The 25,930-nt window shown below is 27.8% G+C and overlaps 1 protein-coding gene across 2 annotated transcripts; it reads left to right on the top strand.

Moving 5' to 3' along the window:
* Positions 1–1,070: 1,070 nt before the first annotated feature.
* LOC107454967 (retinoid-inducible serine carboxypeptidase) lies at positions 1,071–25,669 on the top strand. 2 transcript variants are annotated; one of them, XM_016072352.5, is made up of 13 exons: positions 1,071–1,887; positions 4,871–4,998; positions 7,535–7,624; positions 8,490–8,645; positions 9,206–9,280; positions 11,681–11,791; positions 15,312–15,440; positions 16,761–16,854; positions 19,028–19,141; positions 20,479–20,541; positions 23,618–23,698; positions 23,812–23,969; positions 25,349–25,669. In XM_016072352.5, the coding sequence occupies exons 1-13, from the start codon at positions 1,836–1,838 to the stop codon at positions 25,412–25,414; spliced, it is 1,317 nt and encodes a 438-aa protein (XP_015927838.1). In that variant the 5' UTR covers positions 1,071–1,835; the 3' UTR covers positions 25,415–25,669. The 2 variants fall into 2 exon arrangements, with proteins under 2 accessions (XP_015927838.1, XP_015927829.1); XM_016072343.4 differs by having other exon boundaries at positions 1,233–1,887; positions 4,868–4,998.
* The last annotated feature ends 261 nt before the right edge of the window (positions 25,670–25,930 follow it).

Here is a 25,930-nt window from a genome sequence, read left to right as displayed (position 1 = left end):
TCTGTCCTTGCGTAGAATGATCCAAGTGGTCACCCACCTGCACATTGACAGCATCCAGTGATGCTTGACTTCGGTGATCTGCTGGGAGCCATGTCGTAACGATCAGTCCACTGCGGGACTCTTTTAAGTTGGGAAACTGTAGGGAACTTAAAGCATAGTTCTAAAAGAAAGCTTCATGGAAATTCTATAAAATATTTTTATTAATTAAAAACGAAAAATATTAAGAAAAGGAAAAATATCGTAGTACATTCCTATACAACTGGAAAGAGGAGGAGATGAAAGGACTTCTCCCCAGATAGTGTATTCAATCGTTGTGATTGCGTATAGTTGGTAAAAATTTCCGGAAATTTCTATTTTTAAGCTAATTTCTCTATTTTGAAAACTAATTTTTTAAGAATATAATTATATTTCTTTGGAAGACAGTGGCTTTTTCACGATTATTGGGGCAATCGATGGGCAAGGGGCCAATCGCCCCTGACCCCACCCCAGCACTGCTGTTGCTTGTATTTGAGTTACAGGGAGAATAAAACCACTAAAACCTCGCACTGTTAGACTGTTGAAGGGTATTCTAACGTAATGTCTGTCTACCACTAGAGATATTTCACATTAGCCGTAGGAGTGGGAAAGTATACGAAACGATTAGCCATTACTGGCTTTGAGCCCGTGTCACCTTATCGGATGCGATTGCTCTATCCCCCCGGGGCCAACCAGTAAAGCCTCGCAATTAAGTTTGTTTCAGTTGGGATACTAATATGGTCAACGTCCCACAAGAGCTTAATTAATGAGCCATTAAACTGTTGATCTAGAGCAGTGTTTCCCAAACTTTATGACTTTTGAGAACCCTTTCTAAATTTTTCGTAACGCTGTGTACGACTAATAAAAAATGAATGTATTTCTCACTATAAAAATTTCCACAAAAGTTAAAAAACACAACTGGCTGTTTACACTACTAATTATTAACTATTAACTCTGCAAAAAATAGCCAATAGAAAATTACATAATCGTAAATTTCCATGGCTAGCTTTGTTTTTAAATGAAATGTTTTGAGACTTTCGTTGTTGCAAGATATTTCGCATAAGAATGCGTACCCCCGTTAAACTGCCCCTGTACCCCTGGAGGTACGCGTACCACAATTTGGGAAACACTGATCTAGAGATCTATTAACCTGATCTAACGCAATTTAGCCTATTGTAAGATGACAATAGGCTATTGTAAGATGACAATAGGCTGTCACAAAAAATCAACGCACGCATTTAATTGAAATAGGATGAATTTCAAGAAATGCATTCCCACTGCATACGTTTTTTTGGCATGCGAAAAAAATTGCAAATGACCAAACTAATCATTACCACCTTGATGTTAGTAACCTCTAGTTCACGCTTGAGAACACGCTTGTTTTGCATCAGCACCATCCATTCTTAACTCGCTCGCAGTTCCGAAATATTAAAATGAACCTGCGGAGAAAGAAATTCGTTCAGTTTGGATAAGCGTAATTTGAGAAGTGAAATACGAAACTAAGCAGTCAGCAGTTTCCGCTTCAAGCCGGTTTTCTACTTTCTGTTTTCATTTAGCGGCTCTTGTTGATGTGAAACTATTGTCGTCAATCAGCGATATTTTTGTTCCTATTTATACAGCAGCAGTGTCCTGTCTTTTGTTTGTAATTATTTTGGTTTTTGTATAGGAAGTTATTTCTACTACGTTCTAAATTTTAAGAGATCCGTTCTCAAGTATCAGAGTATTTTTGAATTGAACTTTGATCAGTGCGAGATAATATTTGTTTTGAAAAAAAGGGAAATTTTCCAGTCACTATCATAAGGTCTTGACTCATAGCAAACATGAAAGTTTTTGTTCTCTTTGCTGTGGTATTATTTTGTGGGGCTTCTTCAGGTAATTTATTGTTTATTAAAATTCTAAATTTTTAATTTTATTAATAATTATATTGACGTTAATTTAAAATTTATTTTGCATGTTGCTTGAACATGTTTTAAATTGTAGATACGTATTCAAATCGTTATCATGTATAGCCTTGATTTTTAATTATGTGAAAGCGTATTATTCCTTTGTAATAATTTATTTTGTGATGGCCAATTAGGTATTTATAATTTAAAGTTCGAAGTGTTAATCTACATTGTTTAATTTTAAAATTCCCTTTGGGTTTTGCATGTCTTTAGGAATTAAATATTCTAATCAGAACTTATAAGTTATGAATTTTAGTAATACAAATGATCCTTATATTGCTATTTCAAGGCCACGTGTTGTCACCTTCTTAAATTTCAATTAAAACACCCGTTTTTGAAAATTGAGATATTCTGTTTACATGATCTTTAGTCTTTAGTTGGGCTAGCATTAAATTATTTCTACTCTTTTAAGTTTATTTTTTGGTACATTTTCAGATAATTTTTCATTTAAAGTATCCTAATATTGAGTTCCAGACTGAAATCTAGCACTGCTTTAAGTCTGAGATATTTATTATAGCAACTAATTACCATTGAAATTAATTATTGTGTAAATTGTTATTTTACATGATTCAGTTCCATGATTCAGAAATGAAAATGCTCCTTTACAATTGAAGAAAACTTTACATCTTATGCATTAATTATGAAAATTCTATGACCAATTGGTTTTAGCCAAGAATGTAAAAAATATGTGAAAATTTTCAAGGAACATTTTTTAAAATATTTATATAATCATAAAATTGTTGGAATTTGATCAAAGTAATTCACAAATATGTTCAAATTTTGGAGAATTCTATTTATACTTTAACATATTTTACTACAAAACATAGATATTTCTTAACTAAAATAGTATCATTTCTTAAATTAAAATGGAATTCTTTCCAAAACTCTGTTAACTTAAAATCATCTGGTTAACATAGCTGTAGAATAAAACAATTATTTTTAGAGAGAGTGGCATAAGGTATATTTATTTATCTGTTTTTTTATTTAATAATTTATTCTAATTTTAGGTGATGTACTATACTTTTGCTTTTATGCATAATTTAGAATATAACTATAATTTTTTTTCTTTTCATTATTTTAATTGTTTGTGTTTGAATGGGGGATATTTTTCATTCTCTAGGTTAAAAAAGTAAATAACTTATTCTGAAGTAAATATTGCTTATTTAGCTCTTTAAATAATTGAAAATCGTTACTAAATATATTTATCATAATATTGTGATTATATTATTACATGTGATTATTTTATAATGAAAGATGTGATTATTTTATAATGATAACACTTTCAGTGTTAAGCCTTAATTTTGAATGATAATCAAAATTTTAAAAATAGCAAATAATATTAAAAAAAGGATAGTAAATAAGTATCACTGGTAAATATCATTAAATATGAATTAAATAAATTAGTTACAAAGTGAATACGATTATAAGTTTTTTTCAATTTTTTACCAATCAAAACTAAAGATGTCTGTATTTGTTATGTTTATTAATGGTTATACCGTAGGGAACCGATTATCCGGAACGATCGGGACCATCGCTATTCCGGAGAACTGATTTTTTCGGTTTTCTGAATCGCTACAAAAAGCCGTTTTTTTATTGTTAAACTCAACTAAAAATATATATATATTGGGAAATAATCTTAAAAGAAGAAAAAACGATGAAGTAAAACACTAATGATTATTTCCAAAATGATGGTAAGGTAAACATCTTTCAAAAAAGAAAGAAAGATCCTAAAATCTTATGAGGAAAAAAGCATTTTTTTAAAAAAATGGCGGGAAAATTTATCGAATTTCGTTCCGGTTTTTTGGTTTTCTGATTTCCGGATAACGGGTTCTGTACTGTATCATGATTTTTCTGTTCAACGAAAATACACTGGCAACAATTCGAAATAAAAAAATGGTTGGTTTCATATGCCTGTTTAGGCAGAGAGGTGCAATTGTTCTTGTTTTCCAATGGCGCCATCTATGGCCAAGAATTCGACTTCTGCCACCCCCATTCGCCGCACCCTTTTATAGAACGGACCCATTCATACATCCTTTCATTCATCCACAGATCGTAATTTTGACCTGAATCAGAAAACGATCGATCTCCAATTCAGTACCCCCCAGAGGTCTTGATTTGTTATGGGAACATGGAGGACTTTGCGACTCGACAGATTTAACATGCATCAGTCACCATTTTACTACACGGGGAGTCTTCGGCCAGCGGGGTTAGAACCCATGAACTCTGAAACATGGGACCAGCGCCCTACCTACCAGGCTATCCCCGCCGCATAAAAAACAGTTATAATTATTTATTTTTTTAATAAAATCAAATGAAAATTATTTATTGCTAATGGTTTTGAGTGTTATCTTTCATATTGATTAATACCAGAAATATACTTAGTTTTCTTCTTATACCTCTTCACTCCATAGGGAGCTTAGGATCTTTGTTGAGACTCCCTATCTCTCCCTGTCTGTGGCCAAGTGTTTTATTTCTCTTTATGTTTTGCAGTCTAGCATCTTGGAGTTTTTTCGATTTTCTGATAGCGTGTCCAATAATCGCTATTTGCTTTCTCTGATTTCTAATTCTATTGATTTTTATTTACTGATTTTGAATAATTCATTGTTAGATATTTTAAGAAATCATTTTATATTAAAAATTCTTCTGATACATTTATTGATAAAAGCCTGTTACTTATTTATATTTGTTTTTAAGTTGTACCAGGTTTCTGATCCATTTAAAAATACTGATTTAACATTTCGGTTGAATATTCTTATTTTTGTTTCATTTGATAAAGTCTCGCATGGCCAAAATTTATTGAAAATAACAAAAGCATTGTGCTTTATTCTACCTGTTGGCAATATCTTAATTTATATGGTAGTTTTAATTATAATTTTATTTATTTACTAAGATTGATTTCATTGCTGTAGCAGCTCCTGCTGATAGGAAAGAAGCCTGGGGCTATGTTGATGTCAGGAAGGATGCTCACATGTTTTGGTGGCTCTATTATACTGACCAGACTACTAACTATGCAAGTTATCCTCTTGTGATATGGCTGCAGGTACATTTTAATTATTTATCATAAATGTGCATTTTGATTGTGAATAAGTATATTTTATGTTTGGAATAGTGTATGTTTACGACGATTTACTGTAAATTTACTGAGTGGACTGTAAATTTACCGATTGATTTTAATAAAGGATAATACACCATAGAATGTCCTCAACAAACGAAAGAACGATGTTTTTTGTATCCAAATTTTTTATTATAGAATGCTCACTATAGCGCATCCTCAATGAGCAAAGTAATAAACACAAACATTAAGAAGCGCTTGTCAAATTGGCAAGTTGCCTTTACATGGCGACACAACACATTTAAATACATGACATTTAACAGTGTACAATGCCATTGAACAATTTAATTTTCAATTAAAAATAGAAGTGAAAAAAAAAACATTTAAAAGGAATGATTTTGTGGGAATTAAAGTAAAGTTATTTTATTGTTGAATAAAACAACTATTTACCTGTATCAGTATGAAATATAATACAATTTTTTTTAAATAAGATTCATAATAATTGATTGAAATTTCATTATAATTTATTTTTTTTGAATTATTAAAAATTGTCAAAACAAATAATACTTATTTCTTCCTCGCAGCTGGAACTAGGAACAAGTAAGATGAGTTTTGCTAGTTTTTCGATGTTGTTGAAGAAGCATCTAACTTCAGGTGTCACTGAGCATAAGGTTTTAACTAATTCCTTTACAGAATTCGGTTGCAATATTTAAAAAAAAAATTTTTTTATCTTTTCTTTTGAATCACATGCATTAAGCATAAGCTGGATAATCGTATAGGAATTTCAGACTTTCTTCTTTCAGCGGTAAGCGATTTTCTGTTTCTACAACTTTCCATTTAGATAAAATCAGAAATTTTGTCTTTAAACTGCAGAATCAGTACATCGCAAAATATTGTTTTTGTAGTTTTCTGCTACATTTTCTGTAACATGATTTTGAGTAGTTTCCAGAAAGAACTTTAATGTCTTTTTTTCTTCTTTGTTTTCTGAGATCTTCTATAGGAGCATAATCAAATTTTTTGCTGTATTCTTTTGTTTCAAGCAAATTTTCTTTAATTTTTTTTTTTCAGTTCAAAACATATCAATACTGTCTTTTAATATATATTACAGTATTCATCATTCCCACTTTTGTCATTTTCCTACTCTGTAAAATCTGTACAACTTTTTGAAAATGATCCTAGATATTGACAGAACAGTTTTGCTGATTCAATTTTACAAATAGCTATAAACGAAATAATTTTTTTGCTGAAAATTGTCTCACTTTTTCCAATTGGTCTAGCAAGCCACTACCATGAATAGTTTTACCCAACTTCTCTAGTGTTGTAAGAATTTCCACATAATACTTTAAAATTGAAAAAATTTAGAAAAATCTGCAAATTCAGTGATTTGAACATAAAGGCCTATTGCTAGTATGTCTTGAGCTAGCTGCTTCTTTGAACGCGCATCGAAATTCGCCCTGTACATTTAATGATTGACGTAATAAAATGCCGAAATCATGGGCGCAAGACAGCGAATTTTGAACAGTTGTTGCTTTACTTGTATTTGGCATGACAAGGTTAAAAAATCAAAATTATTAAAAATTATCAGTTATTTACAAAAATTACTATCTTGAATTCAGGAAAGTTTTTCAATTATTCTATGAAATTTTTACACTTTGCTTCTGTGTTTAAAAATATTAATGTTTCAAAAGCATTATTTATACTAAACAAATTTTACAGCTATTTTACTTTAAATATAAAATACTAATTTAACTGGAGAAATTTTGATAATTTTTTAAATAAAATTTATGAAATTATAATTAAAAAAGGGTTAACGACCTTTGCAAGATTATATGAGCTGATTGTTCTGAAACAGAAGTCAAATTTCTAAATTCGTATGATTTTGAACAACTTCCTAAGTTCTAACTCGTGATATTTATGTATATGCATTTTTTTTTAAAAGTAAGAAAGTGCAAATCTTTTTTGCCCTCTCTTTAAAAAACCTCTTCCTAACAAAGAAGGAATACAAGCAACCTTACAAAAGAAGGAATGAGTGAAAGAACTTAAAGCAATAGATTTTTCTGTTGTTGCCCCTGATCACTACTGTCGTGACTCTCTTTATCATAGACAGCTTTAATTACAGAAAATGCTTTTAAGTTAGGAGTCCCATTCAAGCATTGTTTTTGTAACTCCTTTAGTATGTTTTAAGAAAACTTTCTTACTTGGCATGTTTTTATTAGCAATATTTTTAAAAAATCTTTAAAGTGTTGTAAATTGTTGAAGGAGATTTTTCCCCTTCTCCAAAAGTTGAGGATGACTAGACGCGCATATTTATATTAAAGGTTGTAAAATAGTTTAGCAAAGATGTCTGACAAATAATATAAATGACATTATTTCGTGAATTAACTTCAATAAAATATTTTAAAATGTTATTTACAACAAATGTTTTTTAAATTTTTCTATATTTCCTTTATAGGTGTTCAAATTTTTACTAATTTTTTTAGTTTTTACCTTTAGTAAATATTATGTTCTTTTGCATTCTTAATAGGGTGGTCCAGGAGCATCATCTACTGGCTATGGTAACTTTTTAGAGATAGGACCCTTAGATGAGCACTTGAGACCAAGGAATTCTACTTGGGTATATTTTCCCCTTTTTTCGATAATTATAAATCAGTGCATTTCAGTAAGTTTGTATCTTTCAAACACCATCACTATTGCAATCATAGTGCATGCCAATCATTCAATCCATTCATTTTTATTTTTTCTCACCATCACTTTTTAAAGATGTTATTACATAAATAAAAAAATTATTCTTTAGTTCTAGATTGCTAAGAATAGAGGTTGCTTAAAAAGCATGAAAGGTTTTGAAACTAATAGTTTTACATTTTAGTGGTGTGTAACATTTTTTAAATAAGTGGTTACAGACAGAACATGGAGCAAATTAGAATTGGTAAAGCTTGTTTACTATGCTTTGTGTTTTTATCTATAAAAATAAAAGAAAGAGTTTGTGTGTCTTTTTATATTTCTAGAACTGCTTATGCTAGAATTCTAAAATTTGTTTTTAGGGGACATTTTAGTCTCCAATCCTAAAAAATCTTTTAAAAATTTAATTAGATTATTCAAAAAGGCGATATATATTGCTAAACCCAGAAGAAAAATGAATTTTTCTCCTGGATTTAGTGATATATATTGCTAAAGATAAAACTGCAGACAGTTCTTTTTATTATTTTTATTTTCATTATTTAAAAGATAACATCAGTGATGCTTGCTTGTGGTTTTATTTAGACAAAAAAAAAATGAGAAACAACTTACATTTTAAGGATACATAGCTTCTAGTAAAATTTTAAAACCTATTTCTATAAGTCTAAATTATGTAAAATCAAGGATATTTGAAATTTTAAAAAATTATGGTGTGTGCTAAAGTGTAAAATTATTGGAGAATATTGCTCGCTTATAAAATTAAAAACTATAAATAATTTTTTATGCAATAATTTATTTTTTAGCTCAGCAAAGCAAACTTGTTGTTTATTGACAATCCTGTTGGTACTGGCTTCAGTTATGTAACCAATAAGTCTGCACTGGCTACAACTAACAAGCAAATAGCTGATGATCTTGTCACTTGTTTAACTTCAATATTAGATACTGTTCCAGAATTCCAAGTAACTAATTAATTAATTTTTATTATTTTCTAATGTTTATCTGTTTAAAATTATACTAATTCTTAAACAAAGCATCACAATCACAATTTAATGCTTTTTTAAAATTGTTGTAAAGTTTAATTAAATGTATTTGAAAAAGTTGGTTTTTAAGATTAAAAAAGTATATCAGTGACATTATAATTAGTTAAGTGAAATATATTCAAAATCATTGAAATCATTGAATATATTCAAAATCACGCTTGCAAATTTCATAGAAAAGCTGAAATTTTTTTTAGTTTTTTTAAAGAATCTTTCAAATTTTATTGTGTTAAATTTAATCAGAAATTGTACTCTGACACATTATTGATGCAGGATGTAATAGTTTCAATATTATATTTAAAAAATTATTGGTACTGGAGTGTGAACTGATAGCGTGCTTTTATTAATCAGCAGTTTGATTTAAATGTAGCAAGATTAAGAAAATTCGATATTATCTTATCTTCTTATAATTAATGCATTCGATACTTAACAGGTATATTTTTTTATTTTAATTTCTAAACCTTTTTTTTTTTCATTGGTAGAAATCTCCATTGTATATATTTAGTGAATCCTATGGAGGAAAAATGACTGTGGATTTCGCTCTTGCTCTGTCCAAGGTAAATGTTTTGAAAATTAATTTTATTTATTTATTTTTTTTCATTTCGGTGTACTTCTCATGGCTTTGTTTTTAAAATAATATTCTAACCTTAAGTCTCACAGTAGAAATCATAATAAACAACAAATTAAAAAAAAATTTTAGTGGTAAGTAGTATTTAATAGTTAACGATCTTTATAAAAATTTTAAACATGCTTAACTAAAGTAGATTGTCTACTTAGAATGTTCTAACAATTAAGAAGAAAATGAATTTTTTTCCCTTATAGCTCAGCTAGTAAGATAATCTTTTAAATATCTTTCAGCATCAATTTTGTTTTATTATTTGAAATGAAAAATGAAATTTTGACAGAAGAACTTTATAATCAATCTATTCAAAGAATCCTATAATTCTTGATAAATTAATTTCCAATTAAAATAAGAGTTGTATTCTTTTTCTGCATTGTTTAAAAACTATAAAGAAAAGGCTGTTTTTTTGTTTATATTATACTTATTAATATTTCTTTTTAAAAAAAATTTTTTTTTCACTGCGTGTTATAATAATGGAAATGTATGACCAACTACTTAAATGTTTTTTCCTATATTGTTTTTCTTTTAAACGATATAATTTTTGCTTATCATAGCAATAATAAAAAGTGGAATTTAAAAAAAATTGGACTGATGGTCGGAAAATATTTCTACTATTGATAACTTTGACAAAAAACATTTGATTGAGTTAACTCTTGTTATTCTTGAATTCAGCTTGCTTGCTAATTAAGAAAAAAAAATTTGGTTAGAGGCGCTAATATCACAGGAAAACTTTTTTTATTAAATTCAGTATTCATTTATTATGTTTATTTTTGTCTATTTAACAAATTTACAGCAATGAACACAATTTCCATAACATACTTCATAGTGCTGAAAGCTGTTAAGCTTACTTTGATCTCTTAAAACAAATTTTCCCCTAAAGACTCAGTGTGAAAAACTTGACAAATGTAAAAAGGTGACAGTTTTTAGTATTATTGTATTTTACTTTTTATAAAGTTTTGTTTCACTACAAGTTTCTTGTGAGGATAGCTGATTGAACACAAATTTTAAAAAAGCCAAATAAAACTCAAGTATAAATGTTTATTTATCAAACTACTTTATAAATTTTTTTTAGCAATCTAATTACTGTATGAACTTTGTGTACTAGAAAAATTTTATTTATTGATCTGTGTTTTTAAAGGATAACTCTGGAATTCAATGTTATCAAATTTCATAGTATCAAAATAATACTTAGTAATAAACAAAATTCATTATGTTGATATTACAAATTTTAACCATCACCATCCATGGAATGTTTTTTTTTTCAAAGAAAAAGTGGTGTTACTAATACCTTAAAAAATCATAAAGTTATATTAATAAATGTAAAACTATTGTTATAAAATAAGCATTGAACTTATTGTAATGCTAATGCCTAATCAGTTGCATACATATAATCTATATGTTAAAATTGAAAGAAAAAAAAAAGTTGTTTTCATTTTTTCTGAAGCATCATTTAATTCTGTATATTGTATAAAGTTTCAGACAAATTATATTCAGTTGGTAAAAAAGTTAATGTTTTATGATATATTTGTGCTTTTTTTATTAAATCTATATTAAATTCATTTATGAGATCTTTAATTTTTATACAGCATTATATAGAAATGTATTGTTTTGTGCTAGTTAAATTACTCAGAAGAACAATTTTTTCTTTTTTTCTTCTGTTACATGAGAGTTTTTAAGAGATCTTGGATATATCCACGTCACTGATTTCAAATGTGCAATCCGTTTCTTTGTCCAAATTACAGATTTTTTTTTTTTTAATGACATTTTTATTTTTGTTCTTTTTTTTTTGTCAAGATGTACAAGTTAAGAAGCTAGGACTGCTTCCTTATTATAACTTTATCCGTAAATAAGTAACGTCATTTCTGGGTATAGGTTCCCATGCAATATTAATCCTTATGATGTGCCTTAACTTTCCTCGAAGTTTGTTGCAACTTTTATGCCAATCCTGTTATACATCGCTTTCTTAAACTTGTGCATTTTGACAAAAAAATGATCTAAAAATGACATTTAATAAATTTTAAAAAAAATCTGTAGCTTTAGGACCAAAACTAATATCAAATTTGAAATCCTCACACCCGAATTTGACAAAATCAAGTATCTGTATAAATGCAACAAAAAATTTGTTCCCCTGTGTAATGTATTAAGTGCCAGGCAAATTTTTAGTATTCAGTTTATTAATAAAAATATAATGTTTAAGGAAACGTTTAAACTTTTTTTAGATCTATATTAAGTTTATTTATAAAGTCTTCAATTTATGTACAGCATTAATAGAAATTTATTGTTTTGTGCTTGTTAAGTTATTATATTAGATGCACATTTTATTAAATTATTTCAGGCAATTAAGAGTAAAACCATCAATGTCAACTTTAAGGGAATTGCACTTGGTGATTCTTGGATATCACCCATCGATTCAGTTTATACCTGGGGTCCATATTTGTATGCTACAGTAAGTAACTGTAATTATTTATTAATTTTGTGTGCAGCAAAGTTTAGATGCAAGTTTTTTTTCCATATCACATTGTAGTATTTATTGTTTTTCTATGAATGATCATGAATATTTTATGATTAAAATTGTTAGCAATACAAATTTCTAACTTTGTTTGAAGTTTTTTGAGTACCTTTAAACAAAGTAATAATTCCTAAACCTTAAGGTTTCACATTGAAGTAAATTTTATTTTATAGAGTACTGTTAATTATATGAAATGTCAAGTTGCTTGCTCTTTTTTCGCTTTTTTCTATAATTTTAATTTTTTGAAAAGTAACTAAATTTCTTCAAAGAGTAATAATAAAATACATGTGAACTTTTTTAATGCATTGAATGTCGCCTTTTTTTAAATGAAATTTCATAACGAAATCACATTTTCACCGTGTTAAAATAAAAATTATAAAAAATTACCAAATACTATTACTGGAAAAGAACTGTTATAATTTAAAAATGGACAAAAATTATTAAACTGTTTCATTTATTTATTTTAAATTTTTAAAAAATGTAAATTTCTACTTTCCAAGAAAAGACTGTGACATAACTTAAGTTATTGATTTGATATGTATCTAAACTTCAATTTGTTTATCTTAAAAATAAAATTATTTCATTATTATTTAATGTTGACAGTTTTTCTGTGCACCATTTTTGTAATGCTCAGACTTAAGAGTTACCGTATTTTTTGGCGGAAGAGCCGCGGCGCTATCGAAAAAAAAGTTGTTTTTTTCCTACATGCGGCGCTTCCGATGCAGTGGCGCTTCCGACGAAATATTTTTTTGTAGCAAAAAAATTTGTCAAGGAAAGTTATTTAAGATGAAATAATTTTCTGAGAGAAAGACTATTAAAAAACGAAGTCGACGAAATATTCACCCGTATTGCGATCTGCTGCAGAACATCGCCAATTCTTAGCAAACTTTCGGCAGCAGCCTGTAAGAAAATAAATAAACGAAATAATAATTTTAAAAAAACATCGCATAAGGAGAAAATTTAAAAGGTATGCATCTTGTATCCACCCCCAGCTTAAGGAAAAATCGCAATCTAGAAATGTATTTAGCGCCTTGGCAATAGTAATTTAAGCGAACAGAAAAGGAAGAATAGGACCCTAAACCCGACACTCGCGGGACTGGCGAAATGCCGAACTTCGGATCTCTTTCGCAAAATTCCAATATGGCCCCCAAATATTACTATAATTCAATTCCACTGTTAATTTCAGAAAAACCAATAGATTTAGTCAAGTTTCGATCGTAGATTATGATGGAGTGGGGTGAATTTAAAACTGGCCCATCTTAAGAGAAATTTTACTAATCAAAATAATAATCTATATAATATAATCAAGAAGAAATAATCAGAATCCTATGAAGAAGAAATAATCGTTTCTTCTTTAGAGCGAGATCACAGTTCTCGTTTTTTCTTTTAGATAACATTTTGTTTTAACGAAAGACGCTTACCTCGCAAGAAGAAGAAAAAAAGGTAACAGGGAACTACAAAAAAAAATTTTTTTTTTAACAATTAATGCTAAGAAACTAACAATGAATATCAACAAAAAACAAGCTAAAAACTAATAACGATAAAAAAAAAACAAGCGAGCAACAATTAACAAGAAAAAATAAAAAGCGTCAAAATAAAAAAAAATTAATGAATCGAATAAAAAACCGCAAAAGGGATAGAATTCATTTTGTTGTCCACGTGGTAGTTTCAATGTCAACTGGGTGTGGCCAATTTATGGTCAAACAGAAGAGGGAAATTTGGGGGTAAAGCACAGCTGTCAAGATTGATTGATCAGTTTTTTTCCAACTTCCATTTCTTTATTTTGTTCATTGGAAATGCAAGTGTTTTTACTTCTCACTTTATTTTAAACTGCTTAAGAAACAGATGTTTCTTTTGACACAGAATTTTTTTTTTCAAGCTTCTTTTTTATTTTTAAAAGATAAAATAAAGTAAGTTACTTCAACAGAATAAAATTCCAAATAAAAAGAATATAGCTGATTTTTTTTGTCTTATCAATATAAATTTCTTTAAAAAAAATTTAAAAAAAAGATTAGATCAGATTAAGTGCCAAATTTTGGAATGCTGGATTAGGGGTCCCATACCCTTTTCTTTTCCCCAACCCCTTTTAAATATTGAGTCACATTGGGTTATTTCCATTGAAGGAGAGGGCATTCTACTCACTAAAATTCCACCCTGAAAGATTGTGAAAGTGAAACTTATTTCCCGTTCGCTCATTTCTTCAGAATTTTTTTGGGGCCTGCTTAGTTATTTCTTATTCTTGTTATTATTAGTTATTTCGTTATTATTAGCTGTTTCGTTATTATGTATTAGTTTTTCCTCAAATTGTTAACGGTGATAAATTTTAAAATCTTTTTATTTTAAAATCTTTCTTTTAATAAATTTTTATTTTATTTTTCTTATTGCATTGTTTTACGGATTCCTGCAATCAGTTCAGCCTTAATTCAGCTACTGAACATATAAATATTCTTTTTGCTGTTCTTGTTTTTTGGCGCGGTGCCAACTAGTAAGAACAACTTTATTTTATATAGTTTTGTTGTTTTCTTTTTTTTTTGCTGAAAGAGAAAACTTTTTTGTTGCTTTTTTTTTTGCTGAAAAAGAAATTTTTTATTATAATTTAGAAATTAAAACTTTATTTTATGAAATGCATAAAAAAATTTAATTTTTTATTATACAGATATTCTAAATGGTCATTTAAAGGTCTCTTCTGAAAGGATGCTGATATACGCGGTTCAGCGCCATTGCGGCGCTTACTATAACTTTTTTTTAAAAAAATTCATTTTTATCCAGGTGCGGCGCTTGTGACGAAGCGGCGCTTTCGCCGAAAAATACGGTACACTTTCAATAAAGACAAACATTTTCAATCTCCTTTCTTCTAAAAAAGCTGTTAAACTTTTATAAACTAAGTACTATGGGGTTTAAAAATTTATGCTCTCTATAGTACTAGAGGATACATCTGAGTCTGGATGCAATTAAGGACACATTATATATATAAAAGAATGATCCTACATATTTTTCTTCACAATGTTGTCTGCCTATTCTACTTGCTGTTCACCAAAATGTTTGATCTACTCTACTGAATTTTCACTTCTGTTATTCAAAAAATATGCTTTGCATTCATATTTGATTTATGTTTAGAAAATCAAGCATGTATGATTTTAATAATCTTGTAATTAAAGTTTATATAATTTTATTTAAGTTGAAGTTGAATAACAGCAGATAATCAGAGTTACAGAAGTTTAATTAATCACCAGTTTTTTAGTTATCAATTTTGTTACGTTTTTATTAATTATCATTATAACTTACTGTCATTTGCTGTACACTATTATAGGGCTGACATGTATTCAGATTTTGCAAAACATTTCAAGCATGGTTATACTATTAATATTTAATGCATATTTTTTTTTACTAAAAAATAGGTAGGCTTATATGATAGTTACTATTTGTCTTTATTAACCTATTATAAAATCTTTTTCAGTCTCTTTTGGATAAAGTTGGACTTCAGTCAATTAAAGCACATGCATATGAAGTTAAACAGGCTTTAGCCGCTGGTCAGTTCAAAAAAGCAACTGATGGATTTTCTCAGATCCAAGAATTGATTGGCAATGTTAGTATAATTATATTAGATTTTAAAGTATATACCATTTTATTGTTTGAGTTATGATATATTCTCATATAATTTAATGTAAAATTCATTTTACAATGAATTTTATAAAAAGATATCATTTATCGTTGTAGTGATTGATAATCAAGTTTTTCTACTTACTTAGGCACATGACTCAGTTTGTGCTTAGGCATAGTTATAAAAGGTAATTTAGTACTTATATTTTTAAATATATAAAGTATCTGATACACAGTAGATGCAGAGAATGAGGAGTTGGTTAATAAAGTTTATGCCCATCCTGAATATTTCCGATTATTTAAAATTGTACCTGTATATATATACATATACATACATAAATACAGTGATAAATTCCCATTTTCGGAATTGTCTGAACTTTGGCAAGTGCAGAAAATAGTTATTTCCGAATAATAGGTCTTTAAGGTAAAGAAATCCTAATTCAATTAAAAATAATCAATAGATAATTGTTAACATCAATTTCTATCAACAATCAATAAATCCACATGGTTTGCAATATTTTCGCATCCTTTGTTACAGATTTCCACAAGGTTTTTTAAAATCTCCATATTTAAATATGCCCCTTTAACATACTGCGAATTCCGAATGACATATTTCAGTTAGTAATAATTTCTGGATCCACTTGATTAGAGTTGATTCCACTGTGAATCTTCGTGGTTTTGATTATTCTTTTTTCAGTAGTTATTAAAACAGATTTTCACTTGATTTTTGAAATCTCAGTGTTTTAATAAAATATTATCCTGTTCGGCAAACTTCAAATCACATATTTTGCACTCAGTTATTGATGACTCACCCACAATCCCACGTGGATATACGATTGAAATTTTGACAGTTATTGCTAAGGATTTTCACTGTTTCTTAGTGCTACACCATGCATGGGGATTTTCAAATCTCACATTTGTTGAATTACTTTTTGATCTCTCGATTTGGGGGAATTTTATTGTCTGCGTGGTTTCGGCGATTGCATTTTCAACAGTTTGGGATTTAATGAAAAATAATTTAATTATAAATTAATATAAAATATAAGTGAAATGGATTTTTTGTGTCCATTTTAGAACTTAAAATATCCTTTGCAGGAATTAATTTCCATATTTAAGGCTTATCTCTCGAACCATTAAAATTGCATCTTACTACTTGAAAAAACCCATTATTAGATCAATATTTATTAAGGTGCAGTTTAGTACCTGAAAATCCGATCATTGGATTAATAGTTATAAAGCTGTTCTGTTTTTTATTTTGCATACTGTACATATAAATTTATGGAAAAATTTGCTGTGCTTGTTTTAGTTTACAAATGGAGTCGACTTCTATAATATTTTAAAGAATGAAGGTCCATCACCTAATAAATCTGTCAACACTCTGCCTAAAAATCACAGACTGTGTAAGCTATTTGATTATTTTTTTCTGCATTTAAACTGTCGATTTATTATTTAAAACTCTATTTCTATTTTATTTAAGACCTTTATTTTAAAGTGCCCCTTCTGAGTCATTTACAAACATTAATATTTTTCTGCTTGTTGCTATATTTATTTAAATCCTAATTTTTTTAAAACCAATTAGCATTTTCTCTTGCTAACTAATTATCAGACTTTGATACAAATGTAAAACTATCTGTGTAAATGTAAAGTAGTGTAAACACAGTCTGGTTAACCTTGTGCAGTTTTTAATGATTCTATAGTAAAGGTGAACAACCTTTTTCGCCTAGCGAGCCTCAGAAAAGAAATGTTAGTTTTCTGTAGCCCCGACGAAGATTCAATGAATTGTCTTTTTTATATTAAATTATTATTTATTTTTTCCTTATTATGATAAGAACAATACCAACTTTTCTCAACAATTAAAAACAAACTATAGCAATCTATATATATATACTATTTTCAAGGGGACTTGGTATCTGTATGATAATTTTAAATTAAACACTTGAAGTTTAGTATACTTTGTCTTTTTTTTTAAGGAAAAAAAAAACTAAATTGCCTCTGGATTTTACTTTTTCTACAAATAAAATTTTAAATTTTTTTTACTGCATATAAGTGAATTAAATCTTTTCATTTTAAGATGTCAAAAGACTTGAATCTTTTAATGCCTCGATATGCTTAAATTTTATTGTTATAATTTCACTTCTTTAAAAAAAAAATTGAAATCAGTTTAAAAAATAGTTATAAATATGGTAGCTCTTGTTAAGGTGGTTTTTTACTGTGGGCTGCCTATCGACAATTTGAGGAATACAGGTAGTGCATCCCTATTCTAGAATAACCTTTAAGTTAATTGTCAATTATCTCAGCCAATCTGCTCTATTGTATTTACAAAAATCTTTTTGTTTTTCTCTTCTTTTTTTTTAGTATAAACTTAATACTGATAATTGAAATTTCTCATTTTTTATTATAAAATTTTGTATATTTTACACTATCATGGCAAAAAAAATTTTAAGTTTTATTTGTAATTATTTGATTTTTAGAGTTAAAACTAAGTTTTTATTATAATATTTTGCAGATAATGTAATCAAGAAATAAGATATTCACTTGTTTTTGTCTGTTAATAGCAATTTAGCTATCGTGAAAATTAATTCAGATCATCAGTGAGCTTTTTATTTTGGATATAGCCTGAAATGCTTGTTTAGAAAAATGGACACAACTCAAAATAGGTATTTAAGAAAATGGACACGGTTGGAAATGCATGTTTAAAAAAAAGGACATAGCATTTGATTCTGATTTTAAAATTTACATATGAAAATTATTTCTTTTTTAACGAATGAATTAATGGATCCAAATAATTTCGTAATGAGATGTCATTCACAAATCTATATTATTTAGTACATTTTTTTAAAAAAAATCAGTCTTTTTTCGAAAAGATATTAAAAGCCAGCAAGTCTCTTTATAAGGTCGTCATGGGTCCTATAAATTTATAAAGGTAATAATCATGTTTGAATTAATATTTTTCAAAACCACTTTATCATTTAGTGTTCTGATTGCATAGAGATGTTTGAAGAGTTATCTCTGTTAATTTACCTTGCCACCCTTACCTCGAAGTTCAGGACATTGCCACTTAATAACTATGCTTAGTGTTTAAATAAGTACGGAATAGAAAGTATGAAATTTCTTATTACGTTTTTTTTATTGTTTATTGCAATGGTGCATTTTTTGCTGTGTCTGTTTTCTTAAACACACGTTTCAAGCTATGCCTAGAATAAAAAGCTCACCGATGAGATGTTAAAATAATTTCTGGAAGTTTTGCTTCTGGAGCAACCGCATATGTAGTTATTAAAACTATACATTTTGAAAAAGTACATTTACACATTGATCAATTATTGAGACTACCATTCCTTATAATTTTGATTTAAAAAAAACTTATACTTTCATTTTTAATTACATTTCACTTATTAACTGATAAGATAAAAGAAATATAATAAATTAACTCATGATTATTCTTGTGTCACAAATATAAACATTTTTAACCTCCCCCCTAAGAGAAATCTTATTTATATTCTTTTCTTTCTGATTTAAATGTTGAGTGTAAAATAGAGTTCATAAATAACTGAATAATTTATTTCTCCCTCAAAGATAAGTTGTTCAGGAGACAGGTAGACCGACTATACGGGGATGTCTTGTCTGACTTGATGAATGGGAAGATAAGGCAAAAATTGAATGACATACCAAAAAATGTCACTTGGGGTGGTAAGTAATGCTTAAGTTATCAAATGAAATTATATTATAAAAAAACTCTTGTGTAAAAAAATATCAATTGTACCTTTTATTTGTAATTTTTGTATTTTTCATGTCTTAATTATTTGATTTTACTGGTTTTTACCTCTGTTAATTTGGAGTTAGCGGATGTAGGCTTTAGCTATCCGTATTCAATATTTTTTAGAGTATTTCATCTCTGTAGCAACTGAATGAGTCCCGATATATTGAGTAAATAAAAAAAAGTCAAGCTGTGAATGAGAGAATCAATTTCTAAATAAATAAAGTTTTTAAACCTATATTTCATTGTTAAAGGGAAATAGAGTATACTTTGTGCTATTTATGAATAAAGCTTAACAATTGGAATAAAGCATAAAATGCGAAGCACATTTTATCTTTTTAATTGTACTTTATTCTTATTTTTCAGCTCAATTTCTTGTAATTCAACAGTAGTCAACTCAATTTTTTAAAGTTTTTAATATATTTTGGTTATGTTTTATTTTTGTTTTAGAATTACTATTATATTTATATTCAGTATGCTATATTATGATCAGTTATGTGAAATTTATAATGTTAAAGAACATCATACTTGCAATTCAGTATTCATTAATGCAGGTTAAAATTTGTTGAATGGGTACTGATTTATAATGTCAAAAATGAGTTTAACTATATTTAGAATTACTGTTTTTAAAGATTCCTTTTTTTTTAATTTTAACAATCAAGATCATCTTATACCTTTTATTAGGTAATATGATAATTTTCCTACCTAATGCTTATAGAATTAATATAATTTTTTAAACTGAAAACATGATCTAAAAACACAAAAGCTTAGTGATTTTTTTGTAAGTAAAAGATAGACATATATGGATCTGTTATGTTGGTGATTAGAATTTCTACATTCATTTCACATTTCAACTTGGACTTTGTCAGAGTAACATTACTCTCTCCAAATGCAAATATGCCTACCAAGGGTCACACTTTACTAATAGAAGGAAGAATATAATCATATAATACACTGAACAAATTTTTTACTTTCTTTGTACTGAGTTTTATTAACCACTATTGGCAAATCTGCAATCTGTTATAAATATTGAATAGGATTTAAAAAACTGAATATTTTCTATTTTATTTTATAACTTTGATTTCTAATTTTCTTTCACTGCCAATTTTATCCTTTTAATTAAATAGTTAAGTGCTCTTAGGCAACAAAATATATAAAATTAATATTTTCTTTACATTTCTTTTTAAAAATAAATTTATGTCTTATTCTCTTTGTTACTTTTTTCAGTTTTAACAAAGCTGTGTACTTAATTAATCATTTTCTGTGTTAGGTCAGTCATCTGATGTTTTTGAAGCACTTTCAGAAGATTTTATGAAACCTGTAGTGTCCTCTGGTAATTAATTTTTAAATTTTTTCGAAATATACGTTTAGTGACAGCATTATCTTATGATTAAAAAATCTCAGGAAAAAAATACAGTTGATGCTTGATTTAATCTTGATTGATCAAAGGAAAACGAATGTTATCGTGAGTGCACGAAAATACCATTAAGTATTTACTCATAATTGTGAAATACTGGAATAATGTGAGCAAACAATGCTATACTTTAACAGGGTTACCACTCCACAGGGAAAACCTAAAAAATACAGAGAATTTAAAAATTACCTAAAATAACAGAGAATTTTGATTTTTTCTTTACAAACTGGGATAGGGAATTTTGTTTCTTATTTTTGTCTTTTAAAAAATGGTGACCACTCAAAGCTTAATCTATAGGGTAAAGCTAACCATGTTATTTCAGCTTACCGTGTCTTAAAGCTAACCATGTCATTTCAGCTATACTAAACTATTTCATTTACTGTAGCATAATGTTTAAGTATGTTCAGCTGTTTTCTAGCAATTAAAACTAATAAAAATAGTTTGCCCAATATAGCTCACACAAGAGCACAGTAATTGTTGTTTCCTCGTAATATATTGTGTATAATATGTACAGGGAAAACACAGGGAATTTTTTTTCCAGATTTGAGTGGCAACCTTGTTTAATACGAATACGGCAACTAACGCGATGATTGATAATAACATATTTTGTTTATTATGGTTAATATAAATAGATGTCATAGCTAAAATAAAAGCCAAAAAATGCTTTTAAAATAATAATCTAGCTCCAGACTGCCATTTTTAAAAAATATGCATTCAGATAAATGCAAAGATGATACGTTTTCAAACTAAAATGAACTACAGGGGCAATAACATTACACAAGAGAGAATAGAATTTTCAATCAAGAAAAAGAATGATAAATTATTTGTACTCTTTGAAAGAAATTCAGATTGTGAATTCATTCTATTAACCTAAATAAAACGTGATTGTTGGTGCAATATATGCTTTTGATTATCAAGTAATCCATGTGTCACTAATTTTTTGACCATTGATCAGTACCACCATCTTGACATAATAAGAATCTAGGGACATCGTGTTACTCTTCTTTCATTCAAAAGCAATTCAAGATGCTCCGTATTGATGTGAGGTAATATAAGTAAAGAAATAGCGGTTTTAATAATTTCTTTGAAACTTTTTTAAAATTAAGTGCAAAATTTTAGTTTTACCTCGCCAGTTCCAGTTACCCGTTAAAATTTAGATTGATTACCCGTCCAGGTATCATAACATTTATGCAAAACAATATAAAAATTTTAATTTTCTATCAAACAAATAATTTACAAAATAAAGATTTAAGGAAATTTATTGCGCACCTGTAAAACATAGGTCTTTATTTTTAGATTCTTTTTAAAACTAAGCTTTAAAAAAAAATTTCAAAAAGAAATTTGGGATGACTTTTTGTATGCAGGATGATTACTGTAAAACTTTGCTATAAAGTGCAGGTATCTGCTATAGACTTCATTAATTAATTTTTCATTAGATTTATGGGAATTTTGAGTAGAATTTATTTATGTAGCTTTTGTTAGATGTTAAGATATTATAAAATATTTTAATAACACTTTAAAATGACAGTATATTAAATGAAAAATGTTTTATAATAGTATACGTAATTTATGTGCAATGAGGTCTACCTCAAACTCCTAGATGCATAGTGAAATTTTTTATTTTATCACCAAAGTTTAACAGAAGAGTAAAACAGCGATTATAGTGTACTTAACAATAGGATTTTTTCTCGGTATCCCAGTAATTTTGAATCCCCAAAGTAATTTCTACATCGAGCAACAAACCAGGGGCAAATTTGCTCTTATGGAAAACTTTTTCTGTGAAACTAACAAGCAATTGTGTTACAAAAGAAAAAAAAAAGATGAAATCATTTCATGGATAGCACGACAATAAGCTAACGTTAACCGGACTGGTTGAAAATTCTATTTATAAAGGTAACAAGTAAAAAAACTGCTCTATTAAAAATTTAAAGTTATCAATGGATAATTTTATTCATGCTGGCTTCTTTTCAATATAAATGTTCATCAACTTCTACTGAAAATGTAACAAAATGTCTCCAAATGAGTTTTTTGGTGAGTAATATTAAAAAAAAAGGTTTTAATATTTTTAAAATAAAATTTTCTTAAAAAAATTTCAATAACAATTTTTATTAAAAAAATTATCTTGGTTTTAACATGACTTTTAATTTTTGGGAAATTACTGATAGTATAAAATAATTAGTCATTTGTAAGAAAATATCTATCTTCTCTTAGCAACTATTGTATACTTCTATAAAATGCTGTGTCTAAAAACGTAAACAATAAAACATTACACTTATTTATATGCTGAAAGCAAACTCAGTATGAGAATAATACAGATATATCTTATTTTTCAACAGTTAACTTTAAATTTTACTCATTGCGATTTTATTAACTTTTCCAAGATATCAATTTAATTCTTGTATTTATTTAACTACTATATTAATACAACTAAAATAATTTTTAGCATTGTTTTCTGAACTTGTATGTCTTCTCAAGTAGACACTTCTCTTTAGTGAACATATTTCTCTGTTCTAAAGTCCTCTTTACAAAGGTTTCTCAGATTTAAAATTGTGCGCAAAAGTAAAATATGTCATACCTAAACCAGTTATTTCAGCTTTATTGTTAAGAAACTGATGAAATACACGGATTTCTAAAACTACAATAATTTTTTATAATAAAGTTACTATTTTAGATAAAATTTTGTTGAACATATATGACACTTACCCCTCACTAAATACCCGTTACTGGTTCTGAAGACTAAAAACCCAGTACATCTCTTGTCATTATAATGATGTGTTATATTAGAGAGCATAGTCTGTATTAACAGGTTAATGAAAGAGAGGCTGAATACATTAGTCTGCCACTTAAGTATTAAGATACCACTAAGGTACTTAAAAATATATCCTAAAAATTTCAGTTCTTGTGAGTTATGTGAAATAACTTTCTAAGCATTTGTTGATTATTAACAAATGGGTTTAAAGGTTTCAGATCTAATTTAAGCTATTTTGTTTTTCAGTCAGTGAACTTCTTTCAAATGAAACTTATATTGATGTTAATGTTTATACTGGCCAGTTGGATCTTATTGTTGATACTCTAGGTATGATACTTTTAAAATATCTCTTAATAACAGGCAATTAATAATTTTTCCTAAAAAGATTGTTTGACACTATGTTTTAATTTGTGTTTTTAAGTTTTTTGTTGACATTACAGGCACACTAGCATGGATTGAAAAGTTGAATTGGCCTGGCAATAAAGGTTTTATGACTGCTCCGAAGAAACCTTTGACATTTCCCAATGATCGCACAGGAGGATTTGTAAAGACATTCAAGCAATTTAGCTTCTTTTGGATTTTAAAAGCTGGTCATATGGTAAGTACATACTTAGTATTATTTAGTTAAGCAATTACTTTCAAGTAGAATAAACATTATTAGTGTTTGAAGTAAAATAAGTGTAAATTTAAGTTATAAAACATTTCGAAGAACAGTTCTCGATTTTGATTAAACTTTGTGTTGAAGTCGCAACGTAATTTAAGTAATAGTTTGAGTGAAATAATGATAAAAATTTTCGGAAATCTTTATTTACAAATCTTTTATGTTTGCCGACTAACAAAGGAAATACTCCAATGCAGTACTCAAATCATGATAAATTTTACCAATATAGCTTATAATTCAACATATATAGTTAACTTATATTTCTTCATTGTTATTAAGATAAATGTTTAATAATTAAATATTTACTGGGGATCATTTACTAGCCATATGTTTTTAACACTACCTTAATTGCAATTGTTTTAATTTTTGGGCTAAAAAGTTTTAACTTTTTAATAAGTGTTCAACCATCGAAAAAAAACTGTGTTTTTATGATGTGTTCATGTAACAGAACTTGGCTATCTTATTTAGTGTGATGTTATTGTCATCAAAGTTGGCAATATAATTATTATTCGCTTTGTAGTTCGATGATATATTGGAAAAGCTAATACTCTATAATTTTTTTTTTGTGTGTGTGTGAAATCTTTGAAAACATTTTACAACACACAAGCTGAATTGAAATTATATTTTCAACTTCCATACTCTAAGAGTATATGTACTAAAAAGTATGCATATGTACTAATATGAGTTCTATGATGAGTGTACCATATTGAGAACCCCAGAGATGATTGTGCTCCGGAAAAAATCTGGTTTTCCGCTAACCGCAATATGAAAGTTTCCAGAAATCCAAGGTCCAGAAGTTTAAAAAATTCACATTTATTTATAAAAATTCTTGTATATTTTATCAAAAAAATATTAGAACTACAATTTATACTTGACATCCCTTTCATTTGTAAATATTTTTTCTGGGAGAATAATAAATGTAATAAGAGATAAAATTAAACTTATAAATAATTAAGCATTTAAATTATGCTGCATATAATTTATTTAGAATTTCATGTTTTGAAAATATCAATGATTTAAATTTATAAAACATAAATTTTTTTAAATGTGTCATTAATGATTTTACTCAAGACATTTTCAGGATTTTTGAGTTGGGCTCACAATCCCCCCTGGAACCCATCTGTGTGACCTTGGGCCGCTCGAGTCAAAAAGGCTCGTTTTATTTAAAATACTGTGGGCTGTGAAGGGAGAATCACGGGATCACATATATATGATCACAGTCCTCAAAAGGGTTAAGAAATGCATTAGGGCTCAGCAAAATGGATATTACACATATTATATTAAAATTTTTATTTGAATATGAACTTATTTCTTAGGTTCCTTCAGATGCTCCAGAGTCTGCTCTCAAAATGCTTGACATGATACTTAAAAAGAATAAGTGAAACCCTTCTGTACAAAAATAAAGCCTACTAGAGATTAGTGTAATGTCTCTCTAAAAACATTATTGAACTCATATTTAATATTGGATATATGTTCCTGCTCTGTGAGAATTTTGCACTGGGGATCAGTATTCCTCACTCTTCATCCACTACTTACACACATGACCATATTTAGAGTAATTGTCTGATTTTATAAATGATTGTTATGTTTATTTGTTGTTTCAGTGTATATGTTGAAATAAAAATATTTTCTCGAAACATTTGGTGCATTCTTTTACAATATCTAAGTCTTTAAGTTTAATTTCTAATTGAAGTTAACTCAAATAATTTATGAAGTGGTTTAGGTTATAAAATAACAAGGATCCGATCAAACTGATGATAAAAAAAAAAGCATGCGTGTAGGTTTATTTTTTATGACAGAAACTACCTATGCGTTTATCATTTTAAGAACAGTTAATTTCTTATTGCACTTATGACTTTCATAACATTGTGTTTTCTTAATTATCTGAGTCAATACTC

The sequence above is a fragment of the Parasteatoda tepidariorum genome, chromosome 8, assembly GCF_982258835.1.
Source record: "Parasteatoda tepidariorum strain Cologne lab strain chromosome 8, Ptep-v5.0, whole genome shotgun sequence".
Lineage (NCBI taxonomy): Eukaryota > Metazoa > Arthropoda > Arachnida > Araneae > Theridiidae > Parasteatoda > Parasteatoda tepidariorum.
Note: the sequence above shows the minus strand (reverse complement) of the source record. Positions and strands in the feature narration are given on the sequence as shown.